We start from the raw sequence: 15,408 nt of genomic DNA on the forward strand, positions 1-15,408 counted from the left end.
CTAGATCAGGCTGCCCCATCAGTGACACTTTGACTTCCTGCATCTTCAGGAAGATTTAAAAATGCATACTTTGTGGGATGAATTCGCCAAAAATAAAGGCACCGTTTGCTTGGGTATTTATTTCTTAGCCCATCTCATCAGGATGGAATGAATCACCTCATCCATCACATTAATGTCAACTTAAGGGCACTTTTCTTTGATTTCCATCATGCAGCCTGTAATTTCAGGGCAAAAACGATGGTAGTCAAACCACGTACAACAGAGGAGCAGCATGTAATATATTGAACTTTAAATTGCAACCAAAAAAAAAAAAGAACTTGAATGCACCAGGTGCCTTCACCTCACCTCATAATTCACCTCACTTCTCAACCTCTGAAGACATCCATTTTTTCAAAGCTAATTCATCTGCAGAACTCAGCTCTCTGGAAATTTCACAGAACTTTCCCCACATACTGACAGGCCTTCACAACTGTGCTACTGGAGCTGTTAACCCCTAACTGCAGACAGCCGTGTCCACACACCAGAGCAAAGGGGTTCTATACTGATGTGGTGAAACTCTGGAAACAAACTAACAGCTGAAATTTAGCTGCTGACAGCTGGGAACTCAGCCAACTGCTTCTCTTAGTTCCTTTTCCCCCGAGAACCAGCTCACACAAGGACGTAATTGAAATCAATTCCTGTTACTGAAACACTGCAGTTACAAACCAAAGTTTTCAGAAGTCAGAGAGTTCTAAAAGGCAGTGATTTCTCTACTATAGACGTGGCAAATTTATTACTTCTGTCTGATGTGCACTTATCAGTTGCTTAAACAAAAAATGGGGAAAAACAGCAATTTTCCTCTTATTGCAGGGAAGATGCAGGAGCCTTAGCTCTAAAGCAGCTCTGATCTAAAGGAATGCAGTTTGCTGGCCTTCCACATTCTCAAAGTTTAATCAGGCCTTCACAAAGACATGGGCTGAGCTGAAGTTTCTTGGTGATCTGATAGAAGACTTTCCCATGTTCATCCTTTGGCACTCTATGAAGATGGAAATTGCCATGATGAGCAGAAAATTCTGGAAAAAATCTTGTATTTACCCCTCAGTTGGAAAATACGATTTCCTGTCATGATTTGTAGCAATTCTTTAGTAAATTCAGATCTAAAATCTGCACGCTCCATTTGAATGTTGGCCTAAATCCAACCAGCAATGTTCCTATGGCCACGCTGAAAGTGAACTGCCCTTCCTCAAGTCTCTGCAACAGACGTACCACACTTATGCAAAGAGCTCATCTGGAAGAACGAAAGCTTATGGGAGGCATCGTACCTTTGGCCGCACTCCTAGGAAGCCACTGCAATTTGGAGCACCACATTTGCAGACTGTCTTTCCATTTCCCAAACACTCCAGATTGTAGTTGAAAGTCAGCTCAGTCCCTGGCACAAAAGCAGACAATAACCAAACAAGCTGTAACAAACTACGCGGTAGAACGCCTTCATTGCTACTGCCAGAGTCGAAGCACTTTTGAAAGTAACCCCAAATGGCTGTCCCAACTCATATGGGTACCCTATTACTCCCCCAGAGATCTGTGAGGACTGAGAATGTAACTCAGCTCCACTCTACACACACAGTACACCCACAAACAGCGCACTCCACTCCGTGCTTTAGGACGCTTAGTTCCTTTCCTGGACCCTGTGAGTTAGATCCACAAAGCTCTATCTATAGCACAGACCTTGTTTCACTATGGCAGCGCTGATGTTGCAGCCAACGTGAAATGAGAAGAATTTAAATGTGGAAATCGAAAAATGAAGCATCTCCCTCCAGTGGGCTGCAAACCATCCATCCCTCTCTTCCTTACAGAAAGGCTCCCATGCTTTTAACTGCAAGTACTGAGAGAACTGGGTTCCTTACCAGCTTTGATATTTACAATTGCGAAGAGCCCGACCCGCGTGTCTCCGTTCACACACCATTTCTGAGTCTCACAGTTCGGCTGGCAGCAATGGTTCATGAACCGAGCGTAATTGCCCTTGGGACCAGCATCAATGATTCGATCCTAGAATTGAAAAAAAAAATTAAACCAACAAACTACATCTAGTATCCATCACAGCCCACCCAAGCAGAGGTACCAGCATGCCAAGAAAGCATTTTTTTGGTAGTGGCATCTCATCGCTGGACATCAGGACATCCTGCAAAGCACCTGAATGTGTGTTGATGCTTTAACCAAGCGTTAAGTCCAGGTGTCACTGTGTAGCCTGGACAATCAACAAACAGCTGATCCATTTCCACACGCTGGTATCTCTGCTCAGTGCAGGCAGACAGCACATCATAGCAGCCTCCTGCCCAGTATCACCGGCATCTTCCAAGAGGCACAGTCTCCCAAATAGCCATGAAGGCACTACCACAGCTTTCTGGGAAATCACCTCCTTCTGTAAGTTGGTATTGGAACCATGTCAGCACACCCCAAAGGCAGCACTTGCAATTCCAGACCCCGACTTCTGCTTAAGAGCAAAAGAGAATCCTAGAATCACCAAGGTTGGAAAAGACCTACAAGATCATCCAGTCCAACCATCTGCCTACCACAACAGTTCTCACTAAACCATGTCCCTCATCACAACACCTCCAGGTTTGGTGACTCCACCAGCTCCCTGGGCAGTCCATTCCACTGCCTGACCACTCTTTCAGAGTAGTACTTCGTAAATCCAACCTGAATGTCCCCTGGGGTAACATGAGGCCATAAAATATCAGTTCCTATTTCTTACGCTTCAGTGTATAACTGGAAAACAGGAACAAAACATAACCTGAGGTGCACTGCTCTACAGTATACTGGCTTTTCTAGACTTTTGGAGAGGAGAGGGAAGCTGCAACTGACATTTGGTTTTGTCACAAGGGAGATACAAGAACAAGATAGTCACTGATCATTTCCAGCAAGACGAAGGGAAGGTCAGAAGGCAGCCATACCATTATGCTGTTCCATGCCGTGTTTTCTTCTTATGCCTTTCCTAATGGTTTCCCTTCAAGTCTTTCCAAGGTTGAGATACAAGGTATCAGAAGACACTGACAAAACTACTTACCTCTGGGAGTCAGGAGCTTACACCACCTCGGCCTCCAGAATCCACTGAGGAGCCTGTAGGTGTCACAAACCTCACCTCTACACAGATCTGCAAGACCTGAGATTTCAACTTCACTGACGGTCTCATTGTGCCTGCTGCTTCTACACTTGAGGGCTGTTGCCCACTATGGCACACACCAGCCCACCTCAGGACTCTGTGTGGCTCAGCTGCTGGGAAGGATCCTGAGGTTACAAAATTTACTGTGTTATGTGGAAGGGCAACGTTTGATTCTCAGTCAATTGCCCTCAGACAAACTATTGCCTGGCTTCTGAATAAACTCCAAAGAAGTTGGCTCAAACTTTGCTTCTAATCCTAAAATCCAGCCCAAAGCTTCTCCAAGGCACGTTCTAGTTACTCTTTTAGTCTTCACTTTAACGGAAATGCAGACCAGCTCAACAGAACCTAACATTTCTTTACTTTGTGGAGAAGAACACCGCTGTGCCTTCGTTACAATCATTTTACCTCTGTCTTCACTCCTGACAAAAGAATTTCCTTCCATATACCTTATCCAGTGTCAACATGTAGAAATTGGTGATATCATGCTCCTGGGCGTAACGGATTCGGGCTCGGCACTCCTCTTCATCAATTAGCTCCCCAACATACTCATTAACAAATTCACCCTGCATCAAAGAAGAAAAACAAAACCAGGCTGCTAGGACGTGACAAATTCCCTCCAAGACCTTTGTGCTACAATATGGTTCCTGTTTTCTCTGTGGAAACTTCTTCAAAACAACTTCCCTCTGCTTTGCAGTCAGCTCGAGCTATCATTCTATTAACAGTCCTTAATTACAATTCCGTTTCGCACACACAACAAATCACTTGACATAAATTAAATACATCAACAACAGCTATCAGATCATTCTTTGCACGGTGGGAAGAACCAGTGTTCCGGAACAGCACAGCAAAAGCATAAGGGTCGTTCTTCACTGCAAAGCTCAAAGCACTGCACAGCTGTGTTCCAGAAGGAAAAGGATCCCTCTAGGGACCAACCACACTGAGCAGCACGATGCACCCAGAGCACCTGCTTCTGCAATGTATTTCTGGGGTTCACCTGCGGTGAAAGCACTACAGAGACCATCCAAGGGAACCACAGCTCTGCTTCCCTGGGAGCAACAGGTGCCTCCATTAAATAATCAAGTTCTGCTCTTTCCAGTCTGTCTGTTCAAAGTCAAACATAAGGTGCATAAAATGGCAAAGAAATCCTTTAACTTATACACAGCAGGCAGTGAAGCCTAAAAAGGACAGGCTTGCAATTTTCCTAGATATCACCCCCCAACAGTATGTTGTCTCCATGGTTTTTCCCAGAAACTCTTCTCCTACTATGCCATCTAATTTTCTGTTTCACTTCACTCTTTCTTAGCTTTGAGGTTCTTCTTAGCTGCAGTGCTTTTTTCTTCGTTCAGCATTATGTGTGCCCACGCCATAACTACTCTCTGGATCTGAAACTTATCTGCAAGCATTTTAGCTGTCTCCAAGGTAGTACTTCCCACAGTAATCACAGCCATCTCTAAGATGCTATGCTTTGTAAGATTCAAGCCTGACCTCAGTTTCTGATACAAGATTCTTATGCTAGAGAACTCATGCTACTCAAGAATGGAGGTTGTGGACAATAATCACTGATCCCTGTCTGGAAATCCTGAGCCCTGTCTCCTACCTCAGTATTCTGGTGAATTCATAAAGCCAACCACCCGCACAGGCAGACCAAGCAATCACCTTTTTTATCCTGTGGATCATTAACATACAAGGCATTTTAGCTGAGCCAAAATGTGCTTGTCAAGACTACAAAAGTCACATTCATCCATTTCTTTCCTAAATGGCATTCAGTGGCAAGAAAGCCTTCCAAATTACAGAAGGCAATTTTTCACATCTATGAAAACAGACAATGAGCAAGAGAGAAGCAGCAGGAAGAAACCTCATATAAAACAGAGCACGTACCTTCCTGATGTCTGTTTTGGCCTGTAAGCCCCAGCCTCGTGCCAGCGTGCGGAAGATCTGAACCTCGGGATACTGCCGCTTGGAGAAGCACTGGTTCTGACAGCGCTCTCCTGCCGGGCAGACCAGGGGGTGGCACTCATAGAGCAGCATACGATTGATGCATTCAGAGTCCAGGCCACATGGGTTTTCATCTGTTGGCTTACAGTTACAGCGTGGTATCTCAGACAGATCTGCAGTGAAGATCTGCACCTTGCCCACCGGCCGGTTCACCTTGAATGCATGAGAAGGACGTCAGCTGCTTAAGAACAGGTCAACAAACAACGTTCCTATGCCCAATCATTGCCTACGAGCTGACAGGCTGCAGTGCAAGCTGGTGACAGGAAGGGGTAAAAGAGGCATACAGGCACATGTGTGCTTCTGAGCACACCACTTGAAGAGGTAAGCGCCTAGGTGAGAGAGTTAAGGAAGACACAGATCCCCCCAACAGCACCACCTTGTGTATTCTGCATTCACTGAGTGGGGGAAAGGCTGCAAAGGGTCCCTGTCCTGGATTACTGTGACTACACAGAGCTCAGGTGGTCCTACCTTAAAATCCTAGCTATAAACAAAGTGCCAGCAATCAGCTAAGCTTTCATAGCTGGAAACATAAAAATGGGAAGGAGCAGAGGGAAGCAATGAAAAAGAGGAACACAGTCCTTGAGTCACTGGTTTCTGATCCCTCTGGGCCCATAGCTCTGTCCTATGCACCCATTTGGCCCAAGCTCTTCACTCAGATCACCTCACACCTGCTGGAGATCCTTGAAAAAAATAGTGCTCCAATTCTACCTCAAAGACAGCCCTAAGCCTGAGGAGTTCCTCAAAGCTCCACAAAAAGTTTGATATTCTAGCACATATATCTACATTTCACACTTTTGTTCAATCGATACAGAACAGTATGCAAACAAAATAAAAACAGAAGTGAAAGACTGCCATGCTCCACTGTGGGTTACCATCCTCCTCTCTGCTCTCTGCTGTATCTTGACTGTCTATCCCACACTAAGTTGCCACCAGCAGCACTCAACATCTGAGCACATTGGGTGATGCCAGCTCTCTCCCACAAAACCCCAGACAGGCAGAGACTCTTCTTTCACATCACACAACTGACATGGAACAGCACAGAGACAATCCAGGTCTGCTGCAGAACACCTGAGTACTGGTGTTCAGCTTCCACACAGTTCTACAGACACATGAATTGTTTCTGTGGAGGTTGACTGAATACAGCCAGATGTCCCAAGGGTAGAAATGTTTCTGCATATCTGTAATTCACCTGCACTGATAGCTCAAGACTTCCGTACCCGCCCTTCTCCCCTCCCCGCAACCTGCCCTCACCTTGATGTGTTTGTAGGGGGGAGGCTTCTTGTCATTCTTCTTGTCTTCCTGAAGCTGTCTCAGTTCCTTCTGTGCCTTCAGTTCTTCAAACCTTACTGCAGCTTCGTGAAGAGCTAAGTGAAATAACAGGGTGTGTTATGAGGAATTCACTCTGCTCACACAGAGGTGGGCTGCCAGAGTACACCCAGCAGTCACAGCTCCACAAGCAAACATCATTAGCAAAATACTTTTAGAGGCAGAGATTCATAAAGAGAACTGTAATAAAGCAACAGAGCAATCACAGGCAACAACAACGACTGCAGGTGAAACGTTTTGGAAACATCCAAACAGTCAGCTAGCTTTGCCTTGCTTTTGGGAAGAGGTGAATTCATAACTCTCAAGAGCATCTTTATACACAGATAATGACTGTACTGGGTACAAGGAAGCTGACAGCAGCAGAGGAGCTATGCTGGAGCTGAAAAGTATTCAGGATATGCACACCCGTGTCCATCTCTGTAAACTCAGACCAATCAACATTCCAGGTGTGCAAGAAGGTAGATCAATAGCTATTCATTCTTCAAATTTAATTCAGCTTTAACTCCAAAATGATATTTTCCTCTGTTACAAGAATATCTTCTCCAGACAGGAAGAGAGAAACAGAACGTGTACCTTCCCAGATGAAGACAAATTACCTTTCTTGTATATGCCATCTACGCCCTTCCCCATCTTGTCTTTGCTGCTGACATCACCTTCCATGTATGGGAACACACGGGCCTGGTGGGTCCACAGGTAATCTTTGGAGCCAAAGAACAGCACAGGGAACTCGCCGATGTCGTGTTTCATTTTCTGGATGTTGACAGGAATTGTCCTGGGATGGCAGATCTCAGCTGGCCACCACCTACACAGCAGAGGGAAAGGCAGATGAAAAATCTGACTCCCCAGTTCCCATGCTCCCAGAAGCACAATGCTGCATAGAGATGGGGAAAATTGTGAAGGCTACCAGTAAGGCTGGAGGAAGAAGAAGAAGGCATGCGCTTCAGCTGCTACACGCATGCAAAAATATCAGAAGCTGCTTCACTGTATCCTGCAGAGAGAAGCAGCTTCTCGTCTCAATCACCACGATCATCACTTGAAGAGGGAACAGGGACAACTCTGTTCTACTTTCACCTACCTGTAGCGCCCAACTTTCACCCAGACGACTTCCTTGTAGTGTGGCTTTTTGCCTGCCTTGCAATCATTACAATACCAGCTTCCCTCTGGCATCTCAATGTTCAGACACTCACGGTGAAATGCAGCCGGGCACGACTCGCAGCATAAAAGGCTGCCCCCTGCAAAGAAGGAAGGAATTTATCAGGGTCCCTATGCAGAAGCCCTGGACTTCACAATTCCAAACACTAACAGCTGGGCAAACAGCACAGTGTTCTTTTACAACCTTTTTTCTGACAGCCCATGCTCTACCTACGCAGCACAAAGAACCAGAAAAAGCCCTAGCCTGAGCTCTGATTTAAGTGGGGACGGATAGGAAGGCAAGCTGTTCTGAGCAGTTCTCACTGGCACACTCCACACAGACAAAGCTTCTGCCTGCTATAATGATCTCTTCCCATAGCACATCTGTTGCTCTTCTGTCATTTACGTCAGGGCCTCACACAGGGGGGACCCTGTGCACGCTGTCTCACCTTCCGAGCAGACAAAGCACCAGCTGACGTTGACGTGCTCATGGTTGCGGCAGCCCCTCCGTGCAGTGAAGTGATTGGGGCAGATGATACTGTTGGAGGCGAGGACCACAGAGCCAGCAGCGAGGCAGAAGTCGTTGGAATGGTATGCGACCGGACACCGCACGCAGCGCATCAAGCGACCTGCCACAGGAACACGTCAGAATGCTGGTGAATTCCAGAGAAGAACGAGTCTCCACCTCCTCTCAGTCCTCTCTCTACTGGTATCTGAGCTGAAAACAACTAGCCATCGGTGATCTTTGGAAATGGAAATTGACTTTTAGTTTCTACGGACCATCTACAGCATAATGCCTGTATTTCTATCGAGTTAATACAAGAAAATACATACAAAAATAGATCTGCGTTTGTAGGTAGTATATAGGAAATCAAATTATTTGCAAGTGAAAAACCTGCACCCTGTTCAGAAACAGTTCAGGAGTTCACAGATCAGGACTGCTTTGCATCATACACAGATAACAAGTAAATCAGTGCAAACAGTAATTAGAGTGGGTATTCCAGGTGCGTAACTGAATGCAATGAAAACAATCCAGGAAGTTTCTGAAAACACCAGTGCTTGCCTCTCCACTTTATCAGAGTTTACTCTGAAATTCCAGAAAGGAGAACTCAGAATTGCCTGAAGGCTTACTTTGTCCAAGATTGCTCAGCAACTTTTCAGTTCCTCCCAGGAAACTGCTGACAGGGAGAAGAGGTAGAAAGAAAGGAGTAAATCTGACCACTGAAAAACAACCACCAGAGGGGGTCCATAAGGCAAACGTTCAGCTCAGAAGGGGTCAGCTGCAGGCTTTATGCCCCAAGAGCTTCTTCTGTTTCAAGCACCGACACGTGCAAGATGACTTTAACACAGAGCCTGAGGGTAAGAATACAGCTGATACCATCATCGCTCATCCTGAGATACCGAAGATTTAAAACATAAATAATAAAAAAGCAGTTTTAAAAGCAAATCATGAGAGTTCAAATTTTAAAAAAAGAAAAGAAAAAAAAAGAAAAAGAAAAGAAATAAAGCAATTACAGTTTTTACTACACCGCTCTCTATGCCATTGCCTCGATAGCCACTGCTGCTAAGCAGGCACTGGCTGCAGCCAGTGAGAGGTATGTAGGAGAAACCAGTGTTCATGCAGCTCTACTGAGAGGAACCTGGCCTTGCTCGACATTCAGGCATCTGAGTGCGTGGCCAGGCAGGAACACTTTAGTTGCTCAGTCTGACCATCAGGAGTGCTGATGAGCAGCAGCCCTGCCCACCCACAGCACCCTTCCCACCCTGAGAGAAACAAACGTTACATCAAGGCTGTGGAAAGGACAGCAAAACAAAGAACTAGAGGACCAGGTCACTGCAGGTGGGCACGAAACCAAAAAAGGCTTCTAAATGCTTCTCTGGGACCATGTGAGAAGATTCCAGTACCTTTAGATGCAGAGATGTTTGTTGGGTTGGCAGCATGACAAGTCATGCATATGTGCAGGGAGCATCGGAAGCCCTTGTTCTGAGTGACTGTGGGTGGATACTTCTGAATGCACTCTTCATGGTAATATTTCCCACAGAGGGGCAGCAAGCACCGTTTTACATCTTGCCCGCAGCTCTTGCACACAAAGCAGGTATGGACTCCTAGAGAAAGAGCAGCACACAGAACGGCCAAATAAAAACATGTCGCTTCTGTCAGGAGACGTATCAGCACACTACAACCCCCAGCCTGCCACACATAACCCAAACCACAGGTCTCTGCAGCCCTAGAGTTTCACTGTAAGTCTAGACAGAAAAAACACCCATCTCTTGCCCGTCACAGTCCGAACATTCCCACCCTGTCTGCCTCAAAACAGTAAAATCAGTTAATTAGAAAACGATCGTCAAACTGAGAAGTGACAGCCAGGTAGCAGCCTTACAGCAGGTGCATCATTCCAGCAAAAGGAGTGCCAGTTAAGGAGGCACCAGGAAAGCTCCATACCTGTGGAACACTCATTGCAGATGAATTTGCCTGTTGGCATCTCAGAGAGCCCAAGGCACTGCAGGTGGAAAGCACCACAGCACTGAGCTTCACACAGCAGCAATTCCCCTGGCTTCTCGCAGATCTGTGGGGAAGGAAGGACATCATCAGCTCTGAGCAACCCCTTTTCCAATCCAGCCCAAATAACTGTCAGCAAGCCCCTGTAGAAAAAAAGATGAGCATTCTCCTTATGTCAGTAAGATCAGGCGATTAGCACGTCACCACTGCCATCTGCTACCCCATCCCTGCTACCATACATCAGTTAAAATGAATTGTGTGTTGGTCACATCTTCCCAACATCCTTCAACAGCAGGGATGAGAGGTAATCGCACAGGTAAGACTCAGTTCAATTAGGCTACTAGTTAATTGCTGTCAAAACCCTCAGAATCACACAGCCCCCAAAGAACACCTAGTAGCCACCTGGGCTACTACAGGTGCATACCAATATTAACAATAGAAATATGTAGAAAAGCAAAGTTATCAAGAGATCTCCTCAAAAGGGTACCTGACACACGTTCTCCTTGAGAGCTGCTCCTCCTCCACGCTCCCCCTGGATCTTTTTGGATGAAGGCACTCCATGGTCATTCTCAGACCCCTCTTCGTGTCCCCCTTTGGGGCTTGTAGAAGTCCCATGAACCAATGCCTCCCCCTTTAAAAGGAAATTCAAAATTAGGGGCTGTTGGTGCTTCCCATCCTGACCTGCAGATCACAAATCCAGCCATCAAGCACATCAAAGTGTGGCAGCCAGTGTTACCCACCCTGGAGAGAACCAGCTCTCATATGGCTCCACCAAAAGGTTTACAAGGAAGGAAAGGAAGAGCACTTAAGTTTATTAGATCATTATAAATACGCACTGAACACATTTTTTTTTCCTGTGCATAATCCCTCTTTGAGGAAGGAAAGTCAGAGCTGAGAAAGAACAGTATTATTATTCATAGAAATGTATCAGGCAGGATTGCATACTCTGAAAATCATGTCCACCAGTGCCAGAGAAGCATCCTGAATGCTGATGTCTGCTTGCACTGACAATACTAGAGAAAGACTGCAAGCAATCCTCATTGTAGTCTTCATTTAGCAAGTAAGTCAGAGTTCTCTTTATGCTCTTCACAGCATGCACTTGTAGACTTCACAGTTGTCAGGACGGGCAACTAGCAGCTGCTAGCTAGCAAGCAGCAACTAGGGAGCCCAGCTGCCTCTCCAGAGCACACAGGCCTATGAGCCATTCATGCTGCACCAACACACTGCTTCTAGGAACCAACCAGATGCTTCAAGCAAGAACTTGAATACTCTGCCTTATTTGTTTTTGAAATCTTGGCTGACTGCAGACAGCTGAATGATCTCAGCACACAGCTCTTCCTTGGGTCAAAAAGCCATCCCTACTGTATGCCCAGAAAAAAAGGCAGTGCACTTTCAAGACCTTGTTAGGAATTTAGACTCCTAGAAGAAGCAGCAGCCACCACTCATATCCTGGAGCCTGGTCAGGGCCAGGTGACCAACTAACAGGCAGGAGAGGGAGCTCTGAGTTACATTCTGTATGTGAGAACACCCATCTGAGCTGTGGTGCCACTCAAGTTCCTAAACTCAACTGAATGCACTCTGCACACCTTATTAGTGTGGGCAAAAGAAGTTCCGGGAAAGCTTTACGTCCTTAAGTTGGAAGAACATGAAGCCAGCATTCTGATCAGGTAATGACGATGCTTCCTTTGCTTAATTCTTCATTCATTGAATGCACCAGCATGTTTTCGTTTGGGAACCTTTTAAAACCATGTAGAGCAACCATGCACAAATGCACTGACAGAATATTAAAGCACACAATACAAATATGAATGGTGTAAGTTTGCTTTATTGAGCACAAAAAAGAAAACTCCCGGCTACAAACTAGTGACAATCCAACATACCATTCGGTGTACAACCTCACAGACTACCATCACATACATGCTGGAGGGCTGGCAGTGATGCAGCCTGCAGGAATACTGAGATGGAGCACATCATTTCCTGCCACTACAGCCCTGGCAGAGGGGATGGAAAGGTCTCTGCAGCGTTGGTAACCATCAGCTACAATATAACAGATGCCTTTGCCTCTGCATACAATGGCATCTTAAGGGCTACCTCTGATACTTCTGGTCTGCAGCTAATTTCTGCTAAGAATGCTGTAGTCTGCCACAAGACAGGCCTCCTGGAATGCTCCAGGAGCAGCACCAGTAACAGTGCTCCAGGGACTGGTTACAGCTCAGATCCTCCTATTCCTATCACATAGGTGCTCACTCTTCTGCTCAGCTCAGCAGTGACCTCAGGGTTGCAGGGGTCACTGTAAGGAAGAACAAGAGCAGAGTTAATCAACTACTGGTGTGGACAAACAATGTCAGTTACAGCTCCTACCTTGCACTGGGACCCCAGTGCTAAAACACAAAGCAAGCTTTGTCCCTCTCATGATCACTGAGGATCCCTCCAGAGGGGCAAGGCACTGGTTAACAAGCACCACTCCTATGGTTAATGACTACCCCCCTACTGTACAAAAAATTTCAAGAGTTTTGGAAGGAGATTTGCTAGATTTGCTAGAGGTAAGAGCAATTTAGAACTGGTCCCTCTGTCTTTCTACCACAGCTGCTAGAACTGCTTGTAGTGAACTCAGACCGTGTTTCATGGGCTATCTGGAATGACAGTCTAAAGTGCATCTTAAGTTACATACCACGGACCTCTTTTCAGAGCTGCAAATACTTGCTGTTAGCAAAAATCTTAACAACTGGGCCCACACCATCCAGAGTGGCACAGCATGCTCCAGGCCTTATCTTTTCAGCCTCAAGATATCCTTTTTAATTACACAGATACCTGGCCAAGCCATGCATTTCACATGTCAAGGATTTTAGTGTATTTTTAATCAGTCCTCCCAGAAACACAAAGAGAAAGGAATGTCAGAGCTGGACAGGGTGGGCAAGGCCAGATTATTTATGCCTGGTGAACAGGGAGAAGGGGAATCACCCTACAAGACCATCACTCAGAAGGATCAATCACACCATTCTCTCTACTTCCCCTTGCCAGAATGAGCACTGTGAAGCAACATACCTCCTGCAGGGGGCAGGTCTCATCGCCGGTCTTCTTCCAGAGCTATTTCTGCTGTTGTATCTGGCACATCCTTAAAAGCCTGGCCGGTTCTTTGGCACAGCCTGACCTTGGCTCACAACCTTGACAACCATTTCAACAGCATTTTCCATCCCTTTTCTTGGTGTCTTGCTGCCCCGATGTTGTGAACTTGCATTCCTGACTCCAGATAAATGGAAGGGCAGAGAAAGCTGCCTAGTTCAGCCCAGGGAGACAGGCTTTCCTCTGCCCTCTGAAAGCAGCTGGATCCAAGGTTTTATTGTGCTGAATCATCCAAACATCTATTTCTTCTAGCACCACTCAGAAGAAAATGAGGTTCCTGCCTGGTATGTGGACAGTCACTTAAGGACCAGTGTGGTGTGAATGCCAAGTGAAAGTGTAATCACATCTCTACAGCAGCCCAATACTCACCGGTATCCATTCACTCACCAAAGCCAAGGGGTGAACACACACCTCAGCATCTCAAGAAACACAATCACAGAAAACGGGACATTGGTAAAAGGTGCCAAGTATTGACATAACTTCACTCAACATACATCTAAGGCTGGAGGCAGTTAAGACTCCCTGGGCTTCCTCTGCAGTGAGCAGTGTGTGACATTCAGAGCTGTGGCCTACCTGCCTTGCTGCTCTGAACTGCCTCCTCGTTTCTTTGCTATAAAAGATGTGCAGAGAATTTACTAGCTCCAGATTGAGCCAGCCTCTCAGAGGGTGCCTAACAACAGACAGTGTTAACTACCCTCCAGCACTGGCAAATGTATTTGTACAGGCTTCTTTGAAACACGATTCCAGGTGAGCACACTTCAGAAACAACTGACCGGTGCTCTTAAAAAGGCACAGGAAGGTTTATAGGGCCCAGGGGTATTACCCCAAACTTTATCACCCCCATTAGAAATGCTTTTCAAAAACCAGTGGCAGCAGACCTCAGGGTAGCTGGCACTGCTCAGACAACTGGTGTGGTGTTTGTGCTCTGCTGGAAGCTGTATAACAATAACAAATATAACAGTATACATCTATAATTGGCTCCTGAAATACATACTGACTATCCTGACAGAACAGCCTGCTGCTGAACCTGGGCCACTGGAAGTGAGAGGCGATGCTGTGAGAGGCCCAGAGGCGTCCCGCCTCTCTCAGGAAAAGTCTTGCTTCCCCTACACTTGGTGATACCTGGCTCACTCCTAAAAGGCAAAATGTGCTTGTCAGAGATATTTGTATGCCAGCTTCGCTATGGTGTAGTAGAAGGGAGTTGCCCCAGTTACCCCTTTCTGCTGGATGGCAGAAAGTAATCAGGCTCCTGTGAACAGTTTCCCCCTCCATCCCCTCCAACATGGCTCTGAGCTCACCCTGGCATGCAGGGCAAATAGAATAAGAGTTTGAAGTCCACATCTAGTGCTTGCACTTCATACTGGTGTGCAAAAGGGCAAAATACCCACCACCAGAAGACAAGACCTTTCACAGCAGTTAGGCCTCCTGACATGCAAAGCAAAATGCCAGTCAAATCTTTGTTCTGTCATATCAGAACAGCTTTTCTCCTGGAGAACTAGCAGAGCAGCAGCTGAAAAACTGAGCCTGAGTTAAGCAGCCATCACAAAATAATTACTAATCAAGGTGATACCTCCAGCTTCAACCCCAGCTCATGCAGCTACATCAGGGAGACAAAGTCCCAGCTGAGACACTAATCTTGCATTCAGCCAGCCAAAGACTACTTGGCTTAGGCTGTGCACAGCACCCTGGGAAGTAGCAGACAGGTTGAAAGAATGACAGTGTGTAGGAAAACTCGACGGTACCTCAGAGCGTGGGGTCTCCCCCAGCCTCTCCCCGTTTTTCTCCTTCTTGGAATGTATTGCAGCAGAGGAATGGCGCGGTCTCTTCCGTTTGCGCTGCTTCTCCAAGAGCTTTTCAGAAGCTGGGATGCAACAGAAAGACCATTCAAGAAAAATGCAGAAATAACAATTGGCCTGCTACCGACTTCCACACCCTGACTGCTTCAGTCTGGCTCCTATTTTCTTTGAGGGCATAAAGCCTGGGGCAATGCAAGCCTCCAAGACAGGTCTGCCCTTTGTCCTACAGCCATCAGAGAGCCTGGATAACATTGACTCATAATGGTTCCAAGTATGAATTCTTTTGTTGATCTGCAATCGTCGTCATTGTCAATTTCCTGAGACAGCCCCCCAGCAGAAAAGAAGAAATGCTGTCAACACAAAGCTTACACTGCTATTCAAATGCTGCTAATTACCTC

The 15,408-nt window shown here is 46.3% G+C and overlaps 1 protein-coding gene across 1 annotated transcript in view; it reads right to left on the reverse strand.

Moving 5' to 3' along the window:
* Positions 1-15,408, reverse strand: part of NSD1 (nuclear receptor binding SET domain protein 1) — a gene marked incomplete at both ends in the record, with an annotated part of 51,000 nt that overhangs the window by 6,953 nt on the left and 28,639 nt on the right. Inside the window, 12 exon segments of the mRNA XM_079542600.1 lie at positions 1,302-1,408; positions 1,884-2,025; positions 3,586-3,702; positions 5,018-5,287; positions 6,386-6,498; positions 7,057-7,262; positions 7,536-7,692; positions 8,041-8,220; positions 9,497-9,697; positions 10,035-10,158; positions 10,579-10,722; positions 14,957-15,075. Of these exon segments, the coding sequence (XP_079398726.1) occupies positions 1,302-1,408; positions 1,884-2,025; positions 3,586-3,702; positions 5,018-5,287; positions 6,386-6,498; positions 7,057-7,262; positions 7,536-7,692; positions 8,041-8,220; positions 9,497-9,697; positions 10,035-10,158; positions 10,579-10,722; positions 14,957-15,075 (1,880 nt within the window).

This window comes from Tetrao urogallus (genome assembly GCF_951394365.1).
Source record: "Tetrao urogallus genome assembly, chromosome: 14".
NCBI lineage: Eukaryota > Metazoa > Chordata > Aves > Galliformes > Phasianidae > Tetrao > Tetrao urogallus.